Source organism: Bicyclus anynana, chromosome 17 (genome assembly GCF_947172395.1).
Source record: "Bicyclus anynana chromosome 17, ilBicAnyn1.1, whole genome shotgun sequence".
Lineage (NCBI taxonomy): Eukaryota > Metazoa > Arthropoda > Insecta > Lepidoptera > Nymphalidae > Bicyclus > Bicyclus anynana.
Genome location: NC_069099.1, coordinates 4,042,721 through 4,058,120, shown reverse-complemented (window position 1 = coordinate 4,058,120; position 15,400 = coordinate 4,042,721). Strand labels below are relative to the sequence as shown.

Here is a 15,400-nt window from a genome sequence, read left to right as displayed (position 1 = left end):
AGAGGGGTTAGGCCAATAGTCCACCACGCTGGCCCAATGCGGATTGGCAGACTTCACACACGCAGAGAATTAAGATAATTCTCTGGTATGCAGGTTTCCTCACGATGTTTTCCTTCACCGATTGAGACACGTGATATTTAATTTATTAAAATGCACACAACTGAAAAGTTGGAGGTGCATGCCTCGACCGGATTCGAACCCACACCCTCCGGAATCAGAGGCAGAGGTCATTTCCACTGGGCTATCACGACACCGTACCGGAACGGTAAATCGCTTGGCGGCACGTCTTTTTTTTTGTGTCCAAAATTTCATTCTAATAGAAGACCGGTCAAATTAAGATTCCAAGATTTAATTTTCTTACATGCATAGTAACAAGTGAAGCTAAAATAAGCGTCTTAAAAAATCAAAGGACAACGTATATTATACCCAACTGAAATGTTGGTAGTTTCACACACCACAATTCCTATATAAAAATAAACAAGTGTTACATGACGGGTAGCAGCGACAGCGACTGAGGAAAGCAGCAGCGGCAGAGGAAATACCTCGAGCAGGTCCCAAGACTTGTGACCTTGAGAGTAGGTCAATGGGATCCTTTTAGAGTGCATCAACACTCACCTTCCCTTCCCGACATGTTTTACATGCTCACGCTAAACAATATATGATAAACAATAATTACAACACAAAACATTATTGCACAAAATCACTAACGAGACTGGCAGCATGACGGTATCTACGCTGCCTAACAAACAACTAAGCTAAGTCGTCACATACCCCCTTATTTATATCAACACTGATACCTCCCCTCTACAATTACATAAATAGTGAATGTTAACACAAACAGCTATAATCGAGGAATTTGTAACACAAGGTCTTGGAAGAAATACTCCATACTTACCGTATACCCATCATAGCTCCAAGAACCAAACTTCATAAAGCAGGTTTGCTCATCGAAGGGGAAGTACTCGACGTCGATCTCGCAGAAGGACTTATAAATGGCGGGCGGCTTCCATACAACTTTACCGTCGTGGTGCAGGATGGCTTTCGTCATGATCGTCACTTCGTAGTTACCATCAGCGCTGCAAAAGAAAACTTTGTTTCAATATATTAATCAAAAAATTTTGTTTAAATTATTTCTAGAAGTTTAATATTCAAGTAAGTATTCAACAATCTTTGCCTATGGTTTCACAAGCTTCTGTATATTTAATCTTGAGGGAACATTAGCATTCAAGTAGGTTAGGGGTAATTTAGACAATAGTTTATTTGTGGGCAAAATTATATCCATATCGTTGTAATTAGACAATTTTTAGTGTACGTAACTCGACTTCTTCTTCAAATAGTGTGTAGATGACCTACGGATCTGAGACTTGGTCACTGATTATGGGCCTTATTAGAAGGCGAAGTCACTCAGCGGGCGATAGAGCGAGCTGTGCTTGGAGTTTCTCTGCGTGATTGAATCAGGAATGAGGAAACCCGCAGACGAACCAAACTCACTGCTTCGCGACTCGCTGAGCCACGTCTCAGCGAGCCAAACGAGCGAGCAAGCATATAAGTTCAAACAAATGTTACAATTATTAGCAGAATATTAAGAAAGTTATTTCGCATAAATCTTAATCATTATGATCCATTATTACCAAATGAACATTTAATTATTATATTACCTCCACATGTCTTGCAAACATTATCACATCAAACAGATAACTCTATTTAGTTTGCGAGATCACGGCCCATTAATTTACATCATGATTGTTGATCTAATCCACAAACCCTTTTGTATTAGCAACAATAGTCCCGGCGCTATTATCCGCGTAATTATCAATTAAAACGATATCCATTGCTGGTTGTTTGCGAGATAAATGTTAACTTAAGTACTAACGATCGCCAATGTAATCGATTAACGACAGGTTGTGGGAGGATCGCTCGCCGTCCACAACCGCAAATAGCTTGCTGAGCTTCAGAGTACATGGTACGGAGTGATACATTGACGTTATATATTGTGTTCCCACTAAGCTCGCAGGCGACGTGAGAAGACAAATCAGATATTATAAAACTTACAGCGTTTGCCACTAAGCGTTAGTTGCAAGTAGAAATGAAAGAAGTACTCGTACACTTAAGAGCGTAAAGGCGAAGTCACATTGCTGCGCATGGTTTGGACGAATGTGGCTTAAAAGGTCAGTTGACTAAAATCAAATTTAATATTTACAATATTAATTTCTAATATCATAGGGTCCATAATATACGTATTAATTAATAAAAATTAAGGATTTGTTATAAAACTTAATTTAAAAATCATGTATTTATTAAAATTTTCCAAACTTCAAAAACTGACGTCTTGTTTTACTTTTTTGGTAAAGGATCTACTGAACTAATTTTCGTGAAAATTAAATGAGACCCATCTGAAAGTATACTCTTACAAACCAAAAAAGAGAACCTCCTTTTTTTGAAGTTTGTCAAGAAAGTGTCAACTAGCTAAGTATATGCGCCTTCTTTCGACTTCACAATGACATTCCAATTGTAAGAGATAGACATGTGATTTTAACATTAGCATATTTTATACCGCAAGGTCTCTGGCCTGATATAAAATTAGTTAATTTTAATTCATTTTATTTTATTTTAATACAGTCTTTCCATAATTATTAGTTAGAAGGGGAATGGGGTATTGGTTATATTTAAAAAATGTGGCAAAAAATATTAAATTCATTATAAATAAATAAAGATAAATTTTATTTAAAAAAAAATAGACAGCTGCCGTAAGTGCACCAGTGAGCCAAAGCCCAGAGTGACCTTTCTTATATTTTAATTTTTTGAACAACACTGGCATACGCAGCAATGGAACACCGCCTTAACTATTAAAAATGAGTTTTCTTCTCACACAAAGGTAAAAATAAGCTTACATTGTAGTATTAAGTGTTGTTGAAAAGTTTTTAATGTAGTCCGTCTAGACTAGATGACATGAAAAACAGAAATAATGGGACGACTTTTATGATGCCGAGATGCTTATTAAAGCCATTATTTAAATAAAACCTTAGTTCTTACAGTATTGATTTTAAAAAAATGTATGAGTAGTCGACGCTAGCAATTTTGTTTGTACATACATATCTGTCTGTACCTTATATATTGTGTATTTTCTTATATGTATAGTTTCGATATAATTTACAATCCTAGGGAAAAAACGCTTCAAAATCTGGCTAAAGAAGACTTTCGAAGATTGCAAAATCGGTTAAAGTCGTAATTAAGATGTCAATTCAGTTCGAAACACTCCGTTTGAGTCTAGGGCTTCGTAATGCCTGCTATACACTGTGCAAGTTATATTAGTTTAGTCAAGTTTAGTCGTATTATTTGCTGAAAATTAATATATTATCTGTAAATTGTCCATTTGAATTTTACTGATATATGCAATGTCTTGATTCCAACGAGTGTATAGGTGTGTTATTTAAAAGGATCAATAAATGTTTTATATGACAATATGTTTTCACTGAAATTGAAATTTGCATCGTTTATATTTACATACTACTTCAAACTTATGTAACTGTTTCATTAAGGAACTCTAACTCCTTTAAATGCCTCATTCCAGTGACTTCAGACCTTGAAGTCCTGGTTTCATTCCTAGATCAGGTTGAAATATTGAGTTTTTTTCTTTATAGAAGTTCTCCGTAAAAAAATCTTAGTCCGGGGGTTTCCAACCTTTTTACATCCAACCAATATGCTGGAGAGTATGTTACGCCACAAGTCCCGGTACATATTAACAGTAGAGAAATATGAATTAACCTGCCAACCTGTAGTAGAGCAGCGTGGTGGGTCTAAACTCCATATCCACTCTTCTGGCTGGCTTCGGAAAACTGGCTGGCGAGCCATTTTAGTGGGCTGGTAATGATTAAGGCACTTACTATTATTTGCGGACAAGACACTATACTAGCAGAGTGTAGTCAAGCCGTAACTAGAAATTAAGACGTCAATTTAGTCCAAAACATTTCGTTCAAGACATGGCTGCGGCTGACTTAAGCAAATTTCGTTGACGGCGCATCTAAAATTACTGTTAGAGCGCGTAGGAGCTTGTATTCCAGAAGTGTAGGGGTTTAAGGGTTTCATATTTGCTTTTATGTAGACAAGGCTTGCTTTTAATTCGTTAAATTAGATTGATGATGATTTCATTAAGGCACTAAGTATTTACGGTCAAGACACTATACTAGCAGAGTGTAGTCAAGCCGTAACTAGAAATTAAGACGTCAATTTAGTCCAAAACACTTCGTTCAAGACAAGGCTGTGGCTGACTTAAGCAAATTTCGTTGTCGGCGCGTCTAAAAGCGTTGTCAGAGCGAAGTTACACATCCGTGAAAATTGTCTCATAAAATATGGCCCGTGGTGTCTTCCATTATGTACCGTGCCGCCATTAAAAATAAAGTTTACACCGAATATTCGAGAGAGCTTTTAGGGTAGTCGCAGGTGCATTATACAGTAACCTCTATCCGTTTAAATTTAAAAATATGACCTCCACGTCTCGTGGCTGTTTCTATTTGCATGACGTACTTGTACTAGACTGTGCACTAGATAAAATAATGGTACACATTAACTGGCTTTTTTATACAACGGAATTATGTTGAGAAAGAATGCTTTTGTTTACGTAAGTAAACATGAATAAAGACGATGTTTTAAGATAAAGTTAGATTATTTTATATTTAGATAATTTTTAACCATGCTTTATTTGTTAATTATAAAAAATATATATTCTATGATCCCGACTAAATTGTTTTTATTATTTTTTGGCCACGACGGCCAATCTTTTGGTGAGAGATTAACCATGTGTATGAGGAGATAATAGAGTAACAAAGTGTGTGCGCAAGCACAGGGTCACTCTCTTTTCCCTCACTCTCATCCGACGGGACGGCATACCGACACGACTGTAAAAGATCAGGCAGTCTATTATAAAAATAGTAAATACATTGATCTGCACCTAGCAAATGCGACGTGTGATGCCTTAACTAAATGCTAAGCTGCATATATTTTAATTTTATTGGCACGGAAGCAACACAACTAATTTCCCAAGTCTGGGTTGATAATTTTTGATTATTTCTGGGTAGAAAAAAGTTCAATATTTCACAGCCCGACCCAGGCCTCGAAACTACGTCATCGAATGTAAAAAGCTGTGCTGAACGATGACTATACTGTAATTTTTTCTTTTGCGATATTTTTTTCGCTGGAAACTATTACAGAAAACGATTAATACACTAACAGTACGTGTCTCAAAGAGCCTAGAAAAAAATGCGATAACCCTAACAACATTTAAATTTTTTCACGGGCAGAAATAATACTCGACGCGCACCTGCGTCGAAATTAAATAAACGTAAGGAGAAATTTTATGGGCTGAGGCGAAGACCTATCAAGAACGGGAATTGAGGCTCCAAAGAAGACGGTAATAAAGTTTCTGCGGGTAGAAATATATGGAAAAATTTATTTTATTCTCCGCTCACGCGACAAATGTATTGCCTATTGATATTTCGAGCGGGTAAGTCATGGACGCCTGGCGGATGAGGAATGAAGGACTGGGAACAGAATATTTTAACTGTAAGTACTTTCGAGACAAGTTAACGATTTGTCAATCTTCAGAATATTTATTTTGCCTTTATCTATTGAGACAATGTCCGTGTTAGAATTAAATAACTCTTATAATTCGATGAAGTTGGCCGATCCGAAAAAAGATGACGTCATGCGTCGTTCCCTCGCTCTAGGGTTGCCAACTTTTTTAACCAGAAATAAAATATATTCTGGTCTACTGCTACTTTTCTTTTGAATAATGCAGTATTTTCTTATGACGTTGTCTCGTTCAATTATTGATAGTAAATCGACTTTCAGACAACCGATTTTTTTTATATTAACAGCTTTATGCCTACCTAAAAATGTAGTGCGTAACGAACAGTAAAGTAGTTTTTGAATGTGAATTTACAACTTTTGTCTTGATTTTAGTGTCGAATTTATTTTGATTTTATGATATTTTTAGTTTTATAAATTTTGTGTTATCTAATGTAAAGAATATGGGAACATATAAAAATGTATTGACGATTCAAAATGCAAATCAATCTCAAAGATACCAAATCTGTATTCAAAAATTGAAAACGTGAGAGATCCAAAATCTGTTGGACTATAATTATTGTCATACGATCTACTTCGCTTACGAATTTTACTTAGTTGTTGAGAAAAGTTGAGTTGAAAACTTGTGAGTATATATCATGTTGAGAAAACATGTCTATAATATTATAATCATCATCATCAACGACCCATATTCGAGTCACTGTTAAGCTCGAGTCTCCTCTCAGAACGAGAGGGATTAGGCCAATAATCAACAACGCTGGCCTAATGCGGATTGGCAGACTTCACACACGCAGAGAATTAAGAAAATTCTCTGATATGCGGGTTTCCTTACGATGTTTTTGCCTTCACCGTGTGAGACATGTGATAGGTATTTAATTTCTTTAAATGCACACAATATAATATTCTATATTAAAAAATTGTAATTGTAGCATCAAATATAAATTAACATAAGAACTATTCTAAGATGTGAAAAACATAACATAAGTATTCATCTACAAGTAGCATATGCAACTATGTTATCAGCAAAACAACAGTGTCAATTGGATAAATCGATTGCAATTCACAGAATGGATTCAGGAAGCTAGCAATCGCTTTCCTGTGCAACAAGCATATCTGCACAAGTGCCCAAGTTCTATACGATCATGCTCGAGTGGGCATCCTTTATGCATTGCATTCAAGATATCAATGGTATTCAAGATTGTTGAGGATAAAGTCAGTAGTATACCTATTATTTGAAAGAGCAAGCCTTAGTTTTCAGGTTCATTAAGATTGTCTGCGTATCTCCACAAATTAATAGGTCAGTCTTCATGTTATAACCTAAAGCTAGGTCAGGAGTAAGTACCAATCACTAAAAATGTAAAAATAAAAAAAATAAATCATAAATAAAATTGAACCGACTTCAAAAAATAAAGCGAATAATAACATCGTACGTGCTACGTTCTGATCACTTTGAAGATGGTGAAAATTGCACAAACAATTTAATCTATATCACTTTTACAAAGTGATTGTAATACTTTAATAAGGTTTTCATTAATCCTACTCATTTAAATCACATCGCTAAGCCATCTTGTGACTAAATAAAATGAAAAAAGTAAATTAATAAAAATGTCCATAGATCTTTAAACAGAATATATCTTATAAATAAAAGAACAGGGCATCAACTCGTAATCAAAAAGAATTGTTGAATACACTGCAATAAAACGACGCTTTGAATTAGCCGTTTCTCTACATTGAGTTCGTTCAAACAATCGTAACTACTTTTAGACTTTCCATCTGCAAAGATAAAAGTGCTCGGATACTAATTCTTTCCTTTACTTCCTTCGCAATTACAATTGAAAGAAGCGCCTGCTCCCGTTTGATGCGATTTAGCCGGTGTTTACCCTACCGTGCTTAATGCTACCTTGATGCTATTTAGATTAAGGCCTGCACTTATCGTGCCTTCCGCCTCGCCAACTTTAGGCACGTTCTGTGCCGTTAAGCTGACCACATTTAAATTCCAACTCTATAACAAGGGCGATAAGCAACTCTCTGCCTTGATTGAAACCGTTGGATGGCGTTAATGCATAGAAATGCGGTGAACTGCCAGTGATAATGGCTGCGGTAGGAATATATGAGGTTTAAAAACGGCTAAGTTGCTGAGATGGCCCCAATCGAGTTACGGGCTTGAGTGAAGGCAAAATTTTCTTGCGAGTCCCGCTTTGCTTTTAAGAGATTTTAGTACAAAATTGGTTTATCTCGAATTTTGTGTCACATTGTTTTGAGTCTTCGGTGAACTCCATTGAATGCATTTTTGCATTAGGTAGTTTATTATGTCGAATTATCACAATATGTTACAATTTACTAAAATTTTGATACTTTTAGGTAGCCCATTGCTTTTTCCACATTGATCACTGCTGCTGTCGTTGTACTCTTGGTATTGGCCTAAATTTGGTCTCTCTTACTTGGCCATCTTTTTCCAGAAATATCAATTCACTCTTGCCATATAAATCTCCTATCATTTATTTAAATCCTTAAATCATCTAAGTATACCTATCTCTACACTTCTATCACTTTTAAACTTCTTCTTCTTTGATGCTTCTATAAAATTTTGGGTTTTACACCGCAAGATAAATCGTCACTGTTCTCAATATCCGAAATTATGATTAACAGAGTTACCAACTCCGGGAGTTATATAAATGTTAACCGTAAAATTGCCCCCGCACTGACACGAGGATAATTCCAAAGTTCGTATTTGAAAGCGAGGGAGGTAGGGAGTGCTCTCAAAGGGAAGTTTTTGTCGTGGTTAGGACCGTGATAAACTTGCTCAGTCATCGTGATAATGTAAAATAATGGTAGTCGTCCAAGAGGAGATAAGGGGACCGCCAAATAAAATCACATTTTATAGACGAAGTTCGCGTTCATTGAAAGAAATTGGACTAGTGAAACTGTGGATAGAGGCAAGTTTGTTGGGAAACTTCTCCAAATTGATTTTATCGTAAATAGTTCTAGAGTGAGGTTGATATATTGCAGGGATACTATGTACTCCTTGCAACAGTGCAAGTCAATGGAACTAGAAATTGTATGCAACGTTTATAAATTCGATGTTATAACAGTCTTACCAGCTTAGGTTTGGGAAACATTATTAAAGTATTTAAGTTTTGTTTTTCTACAACAAATAATTTGAATATTTCTTATATCAGTATTTTTATCAATCCATATTTGGCCCACTGCTGAGCTCGGGTCGCCTCTCAGAATGAGAGGGGTTAGGTCAATAGTCTACCACGCTGGCCCAATGCGGATTGGGAGACTTTACACAAGCGGATAATTAAGAAAATTCTCTGGTATGCCGGTTTCCTCACGATGTTTTCCTTCACCGTTTCAGACACGTTTGTGATATTTAATTTCTTCATCCACTAGTCTATCACGGCTCTCTATATATCAGTATAAAATAGTATAATTATTATAATAAGGGTTTTTTGTGTTTTTCACTTAGGTAATTCATTAAAAATCATCAACACACATACCAATTAAGTCAATAACCCTTCTTGCAGTCGGAATTAAAAAAAGGCTATTTTGTAGTACGTAAAAGTGTTGTAATGTTAATCCATAAACTGAAGCAAATAAAAAATAACCAAAAAGCTGCATTTGTATCAACGTGAGTATAATTTCCATTTTACAAATATAACAAAGCTTTGATTTGAAGGGAGCGGCTTGTCGCGGTTAAAAGCTCGCGATAAACTCCGACCGGTCATCAGATAGTACACAATAATGGAATTCGTCTTGGGCAGGCCACCAAATTAAATTACTTTTCACTAACTTTTGTGTTCATTGAATAAAAGTAGTTACTAGTGGATAAGAGTAGTTACTAGTGAATAAAAGTAGTTACTAGTGAATAAGAATAGTTGCTAGTGAATAAGAATAGTTACTAGTGAATAAGAGTAGTTACTAGTGAATAAGAGTAGTTACTAGTGAATAAGAGTAGACTACTAAATCGCCTATGCGGTTTCAGAAAACGAGGTCCTGTGTTCGAATCTTGAATTAAGAAATTTTCAGGAAAATTCTCAGCCTGGAGTTGGGAAGTTGTTAAGCCGTCGGTTCTGTTCATTAGCATTAGCATCAGATAGTGGGCGTTAATTTAGGTTTACCACCTTAATCCCGCCAACCCGTATTGGAGCAGCATAGTGGGTAAGCACCATATCCCCTCTTCTATTTATTTTCAGCGTAGATCACGTTTCCGTGGAAATATCTATTTAACCATTCGCTGCCCGCGAGTATTTTATCGAAAAGCCCGTCTGCGTTGAAGAGACCGACAGTCAGGGAATGCGGTTTTAATCTATCGTTGTGAGCCATTTAAAAAATCTTTATATTCTTCTATCGCGCTGAGCATGATACTGTGCTCGCCTATTGCCCTTAGTTTACTTTATATTTTTTTACATGTCACGTAACGGATACCGGTCGTCCATTTAGGAGTCAAGTGGTTAAAAGTAATCTACGTCGATATTCCAGAATACATGCATCTCTGTGCCAAGTTTTATTCATCCGAGTAGTTCTTGAGGTTATTGTATTACGGTATGGTATTGCCCCTTATGCTAGTCATAAGGGGCAAAGTGTTGAAAAAGTTGTTTATATTGTTATTACATAGACATTATGTCAGAAACTTACTTATTGTACAGCACGATGTCAGGCAGCCATATGTGTTCTGAAGGCACGTGTAAGGTGTCGACGCCGCCGTAGTCGTCCGGGTTCCACTTCAGCTTGTAGTCGTTCCATTCCTGGACAAACAAACAAACATTTAATATTAACTTATCAATCGATCATCAACTCACTACTGAGCCCAAATTTTCTCTTAGAATGAGATTGTTTAGTTTATTGAGCAATTCTTTCTTCCACAAAATTATCAGCCCGAAATAGGAAGGTGTTGGTATTACAACCCCGTACCTAGAAGAGCGGCCTTCGTATGGACGGTGGATTTACAAGACGGAGGTCCTGGGTTCGATTCCCGTATGGGCCGATTGAGATTTTTTCAATTGGTCCAGGTCTGGATGGTGGCTAGTTACCACGCTACCGGCAAACGATTGAACGTTCCGGTACGATCTCATGTAGAAACCAAAAGGGGTGTGGATTTTCATCCTAATCCTAACAAGTTAGCCCGCTTCCACATTAAATTGCATTATCACCATCAGGTGAGATTGTGGTCAAGGGCTAACTTGTAAAAAAAAAGAGCTGCAGAAATGTACAACTCGGTTGTAATCATGAGTTATGGATACAAGAGTAAACATTATTACTCTCAAGCCCGTCAACCACTGCAGAAGTGTGATGGGTCTAAGTTCCATATTCTATAACTAGCTGAAACCTCGCGGTTTCACCCGCGTGGTTCCCTTTGCCGTAGGAATACGGGGATATAGCTTTTAACCTTCCTCAATAAATGGGCTATCTAACACTAAAAGAATTTTTCAAATCGGACCAGTAGTTCCTACTATTAGCGCGTTCAAATAAACAAACTCTTCAGCTTTGGTCTGTTAAAATCATTGGGCTGTTAAAATAGTCTGATAATGATAATGATAATATTAAGTGTAATTTAGTAATTTGCCCGCTTCCTGTCAGGAAGGCCTATTATACAACGGAGTTCTCCCCAATGTCCTTAAGGCATTCGTATATTCTCGAAAGTGTTCTTAAAAGAGTTTTCGCCGGGGTCCAAATAAATCCGGTCTGTTGGCTTAGAGCCGTTAGCGTCGGAAATTGCGGGACCTTATTAGATTCCGGCTTCAAGCGTCAATTGGGCTGGCTGTAAGTGAAAATAGACTCAGTCATTTTTCACTTGTAAGTCTTTCGGCTTCGTTTTCATCATTCGGTTATAAGGTCACTTTACTTTTTGTTTTTTTTTTTAATTATTTCTTCATCGACAAATATGTCCAAACGTTTATGAAGATTACTATAACATCTATGGGACATAAATAGCATGGAAGTAATGGCTGAAGATGAAATTAAGAGCAAATGCCTAGCATACATAACCTTTCCTTTAAAAGAGACTACTGTTTTTCTTTTCAAAAACATAAACATAAAATACACAAATAACGACCAATAGCGGCCGAGTAGTCACAGTCATATCTTTTTCGTCCCGACGCAATGAAAGAGATCAATCGGTATTTCCTGTAATGCCCTATTGGTTGACATTTGTCTATTTCTCATCAAGAGATACGTTGTTTGAACGCATTGTAGTACAGTTATAATATACATTTGGAAATGCAAATTAACCGAGAAAGCTGAATTTTAGATATGACGTGGGGAGACCCTAGAAAAACTTAACTTCAAATTCTCGACCAAGATTTCATATATGCATTTTCCGTTATCTTGAAAAAAGGATTGAATTCAGTTTGAAAAGTGCTTAATCTTCTTTTGGCTATAATTGTCACTAGTTATAATAAGCCTATATGAATAAACAAAAATGTGTATGTATAATTTGAGTAAACTTTTGTAAATGATTTTTAACTTGAATTTGCCTAAAATTCCTGGTATGTTTTGATTGTATGTTACAGTTATATTTTACGTATATCTACGCTGGACTGCGTATCGGCACGGTGACATTCATTTTCATTCTTCGCACGGTTTACACTTCTCTTTACGTATTAGATAACTGTCTCCGTTAATCTCTAAGTACTGTGAAAAATCATACGCGTATGAAATAAAACGATTAACAGAACATTACTAAATACAACGGGATTAGGCCATTATGAATAAAACGAATTTAGAATGGGGGCTCCTTAAAACACAGCTGAATAGCTGCTTCATCATGGAACTCAATTATTATTTTGGCGAGCTTTGTACGTTAAATGAAATTACTGTTGGCAAAACTCAATTTAAATTTGACGACGTGGCCTTAATTTTGAAGCGTCTTTGTAAATAGCTGCGTATAGGTCGCGTAATACTAGAATTCTAATTGAATTACGCATTTAATGTACGCTTTAGACGTGTAATCTTGACATTACGTTCGGCTGCGGTGTTTTGCAACCAGGAATTGGGCTACAAGTGTTTTGTTAGGCACGTTTTGTGGTTGTCGCGTACATGATTTCCTTAACGTGTGATTGCTTGTTTATCTATATTCAAGGTCGTATGTGACTAACTGATACAAGGAGAGTGGAGATCAAGTTAACAACAACAAGTAAGAACAAAACTGACGGATATAATCAAAAGAATCAGATCCTTAAAATGGAAATGGGCCAGACTTATTTGTAGATTAGAGAACGAAAGATGGACCAAAAGAGTTAAAGACAAGAGTTGAGTTGTCTATTACTGTCTGGATTCATACTAAAGATTGTGAGAGAGAAACGAATTAGAAGCTCACACTGTCGAAGTTCTGGAACATCGATACAGAATTGCGCTACTGAAGGTCGTTAAAGAAATATTAAATACTCAAGCCCGGTAACCCGCAGTTAGAGCAGCTCCAACAAATTGTGAACTCTATAAAGATACAGGACTGTTCCATTAGTAAGTAGGCCATTCAAGCTAATTACTTTACTGATAATATTCTGATCGTAATTACCACTTACAATGGAAGCAAATTAGAAGACGCATTAACGCCAAAAAGCTTCATAAAACTAAAATAACAGCAGCTGTAAAAACATTTATTATTGCCATCCCAACCGCAACAGACGCTGAATCGTAATGAAATCAAAGAGACAAAAAGCTTTAGGCGATCAGCCGAAATGTTCGCTATAATAATACTCTTGACAATTCGACGTTCCCGATGAAATACCGTGCAATTTTTACATTCACCATTTATATTGGCGAAATTACAAAGTGCTCGATTTGCTTTCATTTTTATTATGAGCGTGTATGGGTTGGAAGTGTTCTGTAATTTGTATGAATTGTGTATAATTTTAGAATAACCTTAGAGTCTCACTTCTGTTGTGCCATTTTGTGTGAAAACATTGTTTTCTAAAATACTAGTTTTGCAGTATTGCTAATATTCTCCATAAAATGTTAATGCACTGATATAACCTCGAATATGATTTTAATATTTAGATAATTAGTAATTAAAGTTTAACAAAAGTTTAAAAAGGTCCTTTTAACACCGTCGTCTTTAAGTACTTTCAACGATTCATTAGAAAAAAGCCAAACGTAATAAATAACCCGAGAAGAATAAAGCTACTGTTACACATGCTCATTTCAAGCACGCTACTATTGAGCAGTTGCTACTTATTAGCATGTGTATCGCAACATTGCTAATAATGAGCATGCTTATTTCGAGCTTGCTCAAGAATCAACAGTCGTGCGATTTATGAGCATGCTACTTGCTGCGCGGGTGGATTGGGGCGTAATTTTAGCGCGTCTGACCAGGTTAACTTATTGAGTATGCTAGTCGATCAGCATTGCTATTCTGAATTCTTTTCAACTTCACCTCTCCCTATCTAACACGATACTATAGACAGAGAGCGATAGATACAAATTAGCATGTGTAATTGGAATGTTTACTTTGAGCATGTTTATTCAGGAGCATACTTAAAAATAGCATGCTCATTGCTAGCAAATGTAAACTGATAATAAGCATGCTCGTATGGACCATACTTAATAGCACGTTTTAGCATGCTATTTTAGAGCATGTGTAACATGCTTCTTAAATAGCTTGCTAAAAACTGAAAGCGCAATATTTTCAAATTATCAAATTGTATGTACATCATTACAAAAATTATATAAAATTTTTGTAAATCGTATTTCTTCAAATAATTTCAACTAACATTATATAATGAATAATTTATCACAGCAAGGTCAAGAGTGGAGATGTCGAGCAGAGGAAAGAAAACACTAACTAAATCGTAATTAAATTGACGCACAAACTTCCATGAGAAGTTTCTCCAATAAATCATTTACGGATCAGTGCGTTTTGGGTCGATGAAAACTTTACAACGAGATTTTATTTCATGTCCAAGTCGGCAACTTTTTTGGGAACACAAAGATATACAAAGGACTGCCCGAGCGGAATAATTATTTTTCTCTTTTGCTCCCTTCGTTGTATACATAATTAATAACTAACTGATCATCGCGACTTTGTTTGCGTGAATTTAGTTTTAGAGCCTCAATAGCTTATCGGTAAGAGCGGTCGGTGGTGGTTCGATCCCCGCCTCGTTGGTATGTTGTCGTACCTACTCCTAATACAGTCTTTCCCGACTACTTGGAGAGAAATGGGAATATTTAAAAACTATTGCAAATGTTATTTAAATAAAACAAATTTAGGTTTTTTTTTTTATCAGTGACTCTATTTTTGGAAACGACTTCAAAAAACGTAGAACATTCTACATTCGAAACGTAAGTATTTTTTTCTTTTTTTTAAGTTTATACCTCATAACTTCGTAAGTAATCAACCAATTTTTAAAGTTTATTTTATTGTTTTAAACCGTGTACTTGCAGATTGGTCCCATTAAATTTTCTCGTTTTTTTTTCGTTTGTTTCGCCCTGACTACCATCGCTAAATCACTTGGCGGTATGTCTATGCCGGTAGGGAGGTAACTAGCCACGACCGAAACCTCCCATGAGCCAGCCCTGGACCAATTAAGATCGAACCCAGGACCTTCTTGTAAATCCACAGCGCCACGGACACCGTCAAAACTGAAGAAGGCCTTTGACTTGTAACTGACTTGTATCTGGCCGTTTTAAATGTACAGTTTTTTTTAATTGTTGATTATGATGGAGATTTCTATTATATCAGCCGCTGACTATCAAGTAATCTCACATGCCTACAGCAGTAACAGCTTGACAGCCAATAAAACTGATTGAGTGTTGGTCGCGATGTGAATAAAACATCATGCATCGGCATAGCGTCTCTACGAAAATAAAACTTAAG

General features: G+C 36.2%; 1 protein-coding gene across 1 annotated transcript in view; it reads right to left on the bottom strand.

Annotated features, from left to right (window-relative positions):
- Positions 1–15,400, bottom strand: part of LOC112044666 (acetylcholine receptor subunit alpha-like 1) — a 252,186-nt gene that overhangs the window by 5,620 nt on the left and 231,166 nt on the right. Inside the window, exons 4-5 of the mRNA XM_024080583.2 lie at positions 10,225–10,334; positions 896–1,076 (exon numbers count right to left, since the gene is read on the bottom strand). Coding sequence (XP_023936351.1) covers positions 896–1,076; positions 10,225–10,334 — 291 coding nt within the window. The remainder of the gene's footprint in view (positions 1–895; positions 1,077–10,224; positions 10,335–15,400) is intronic.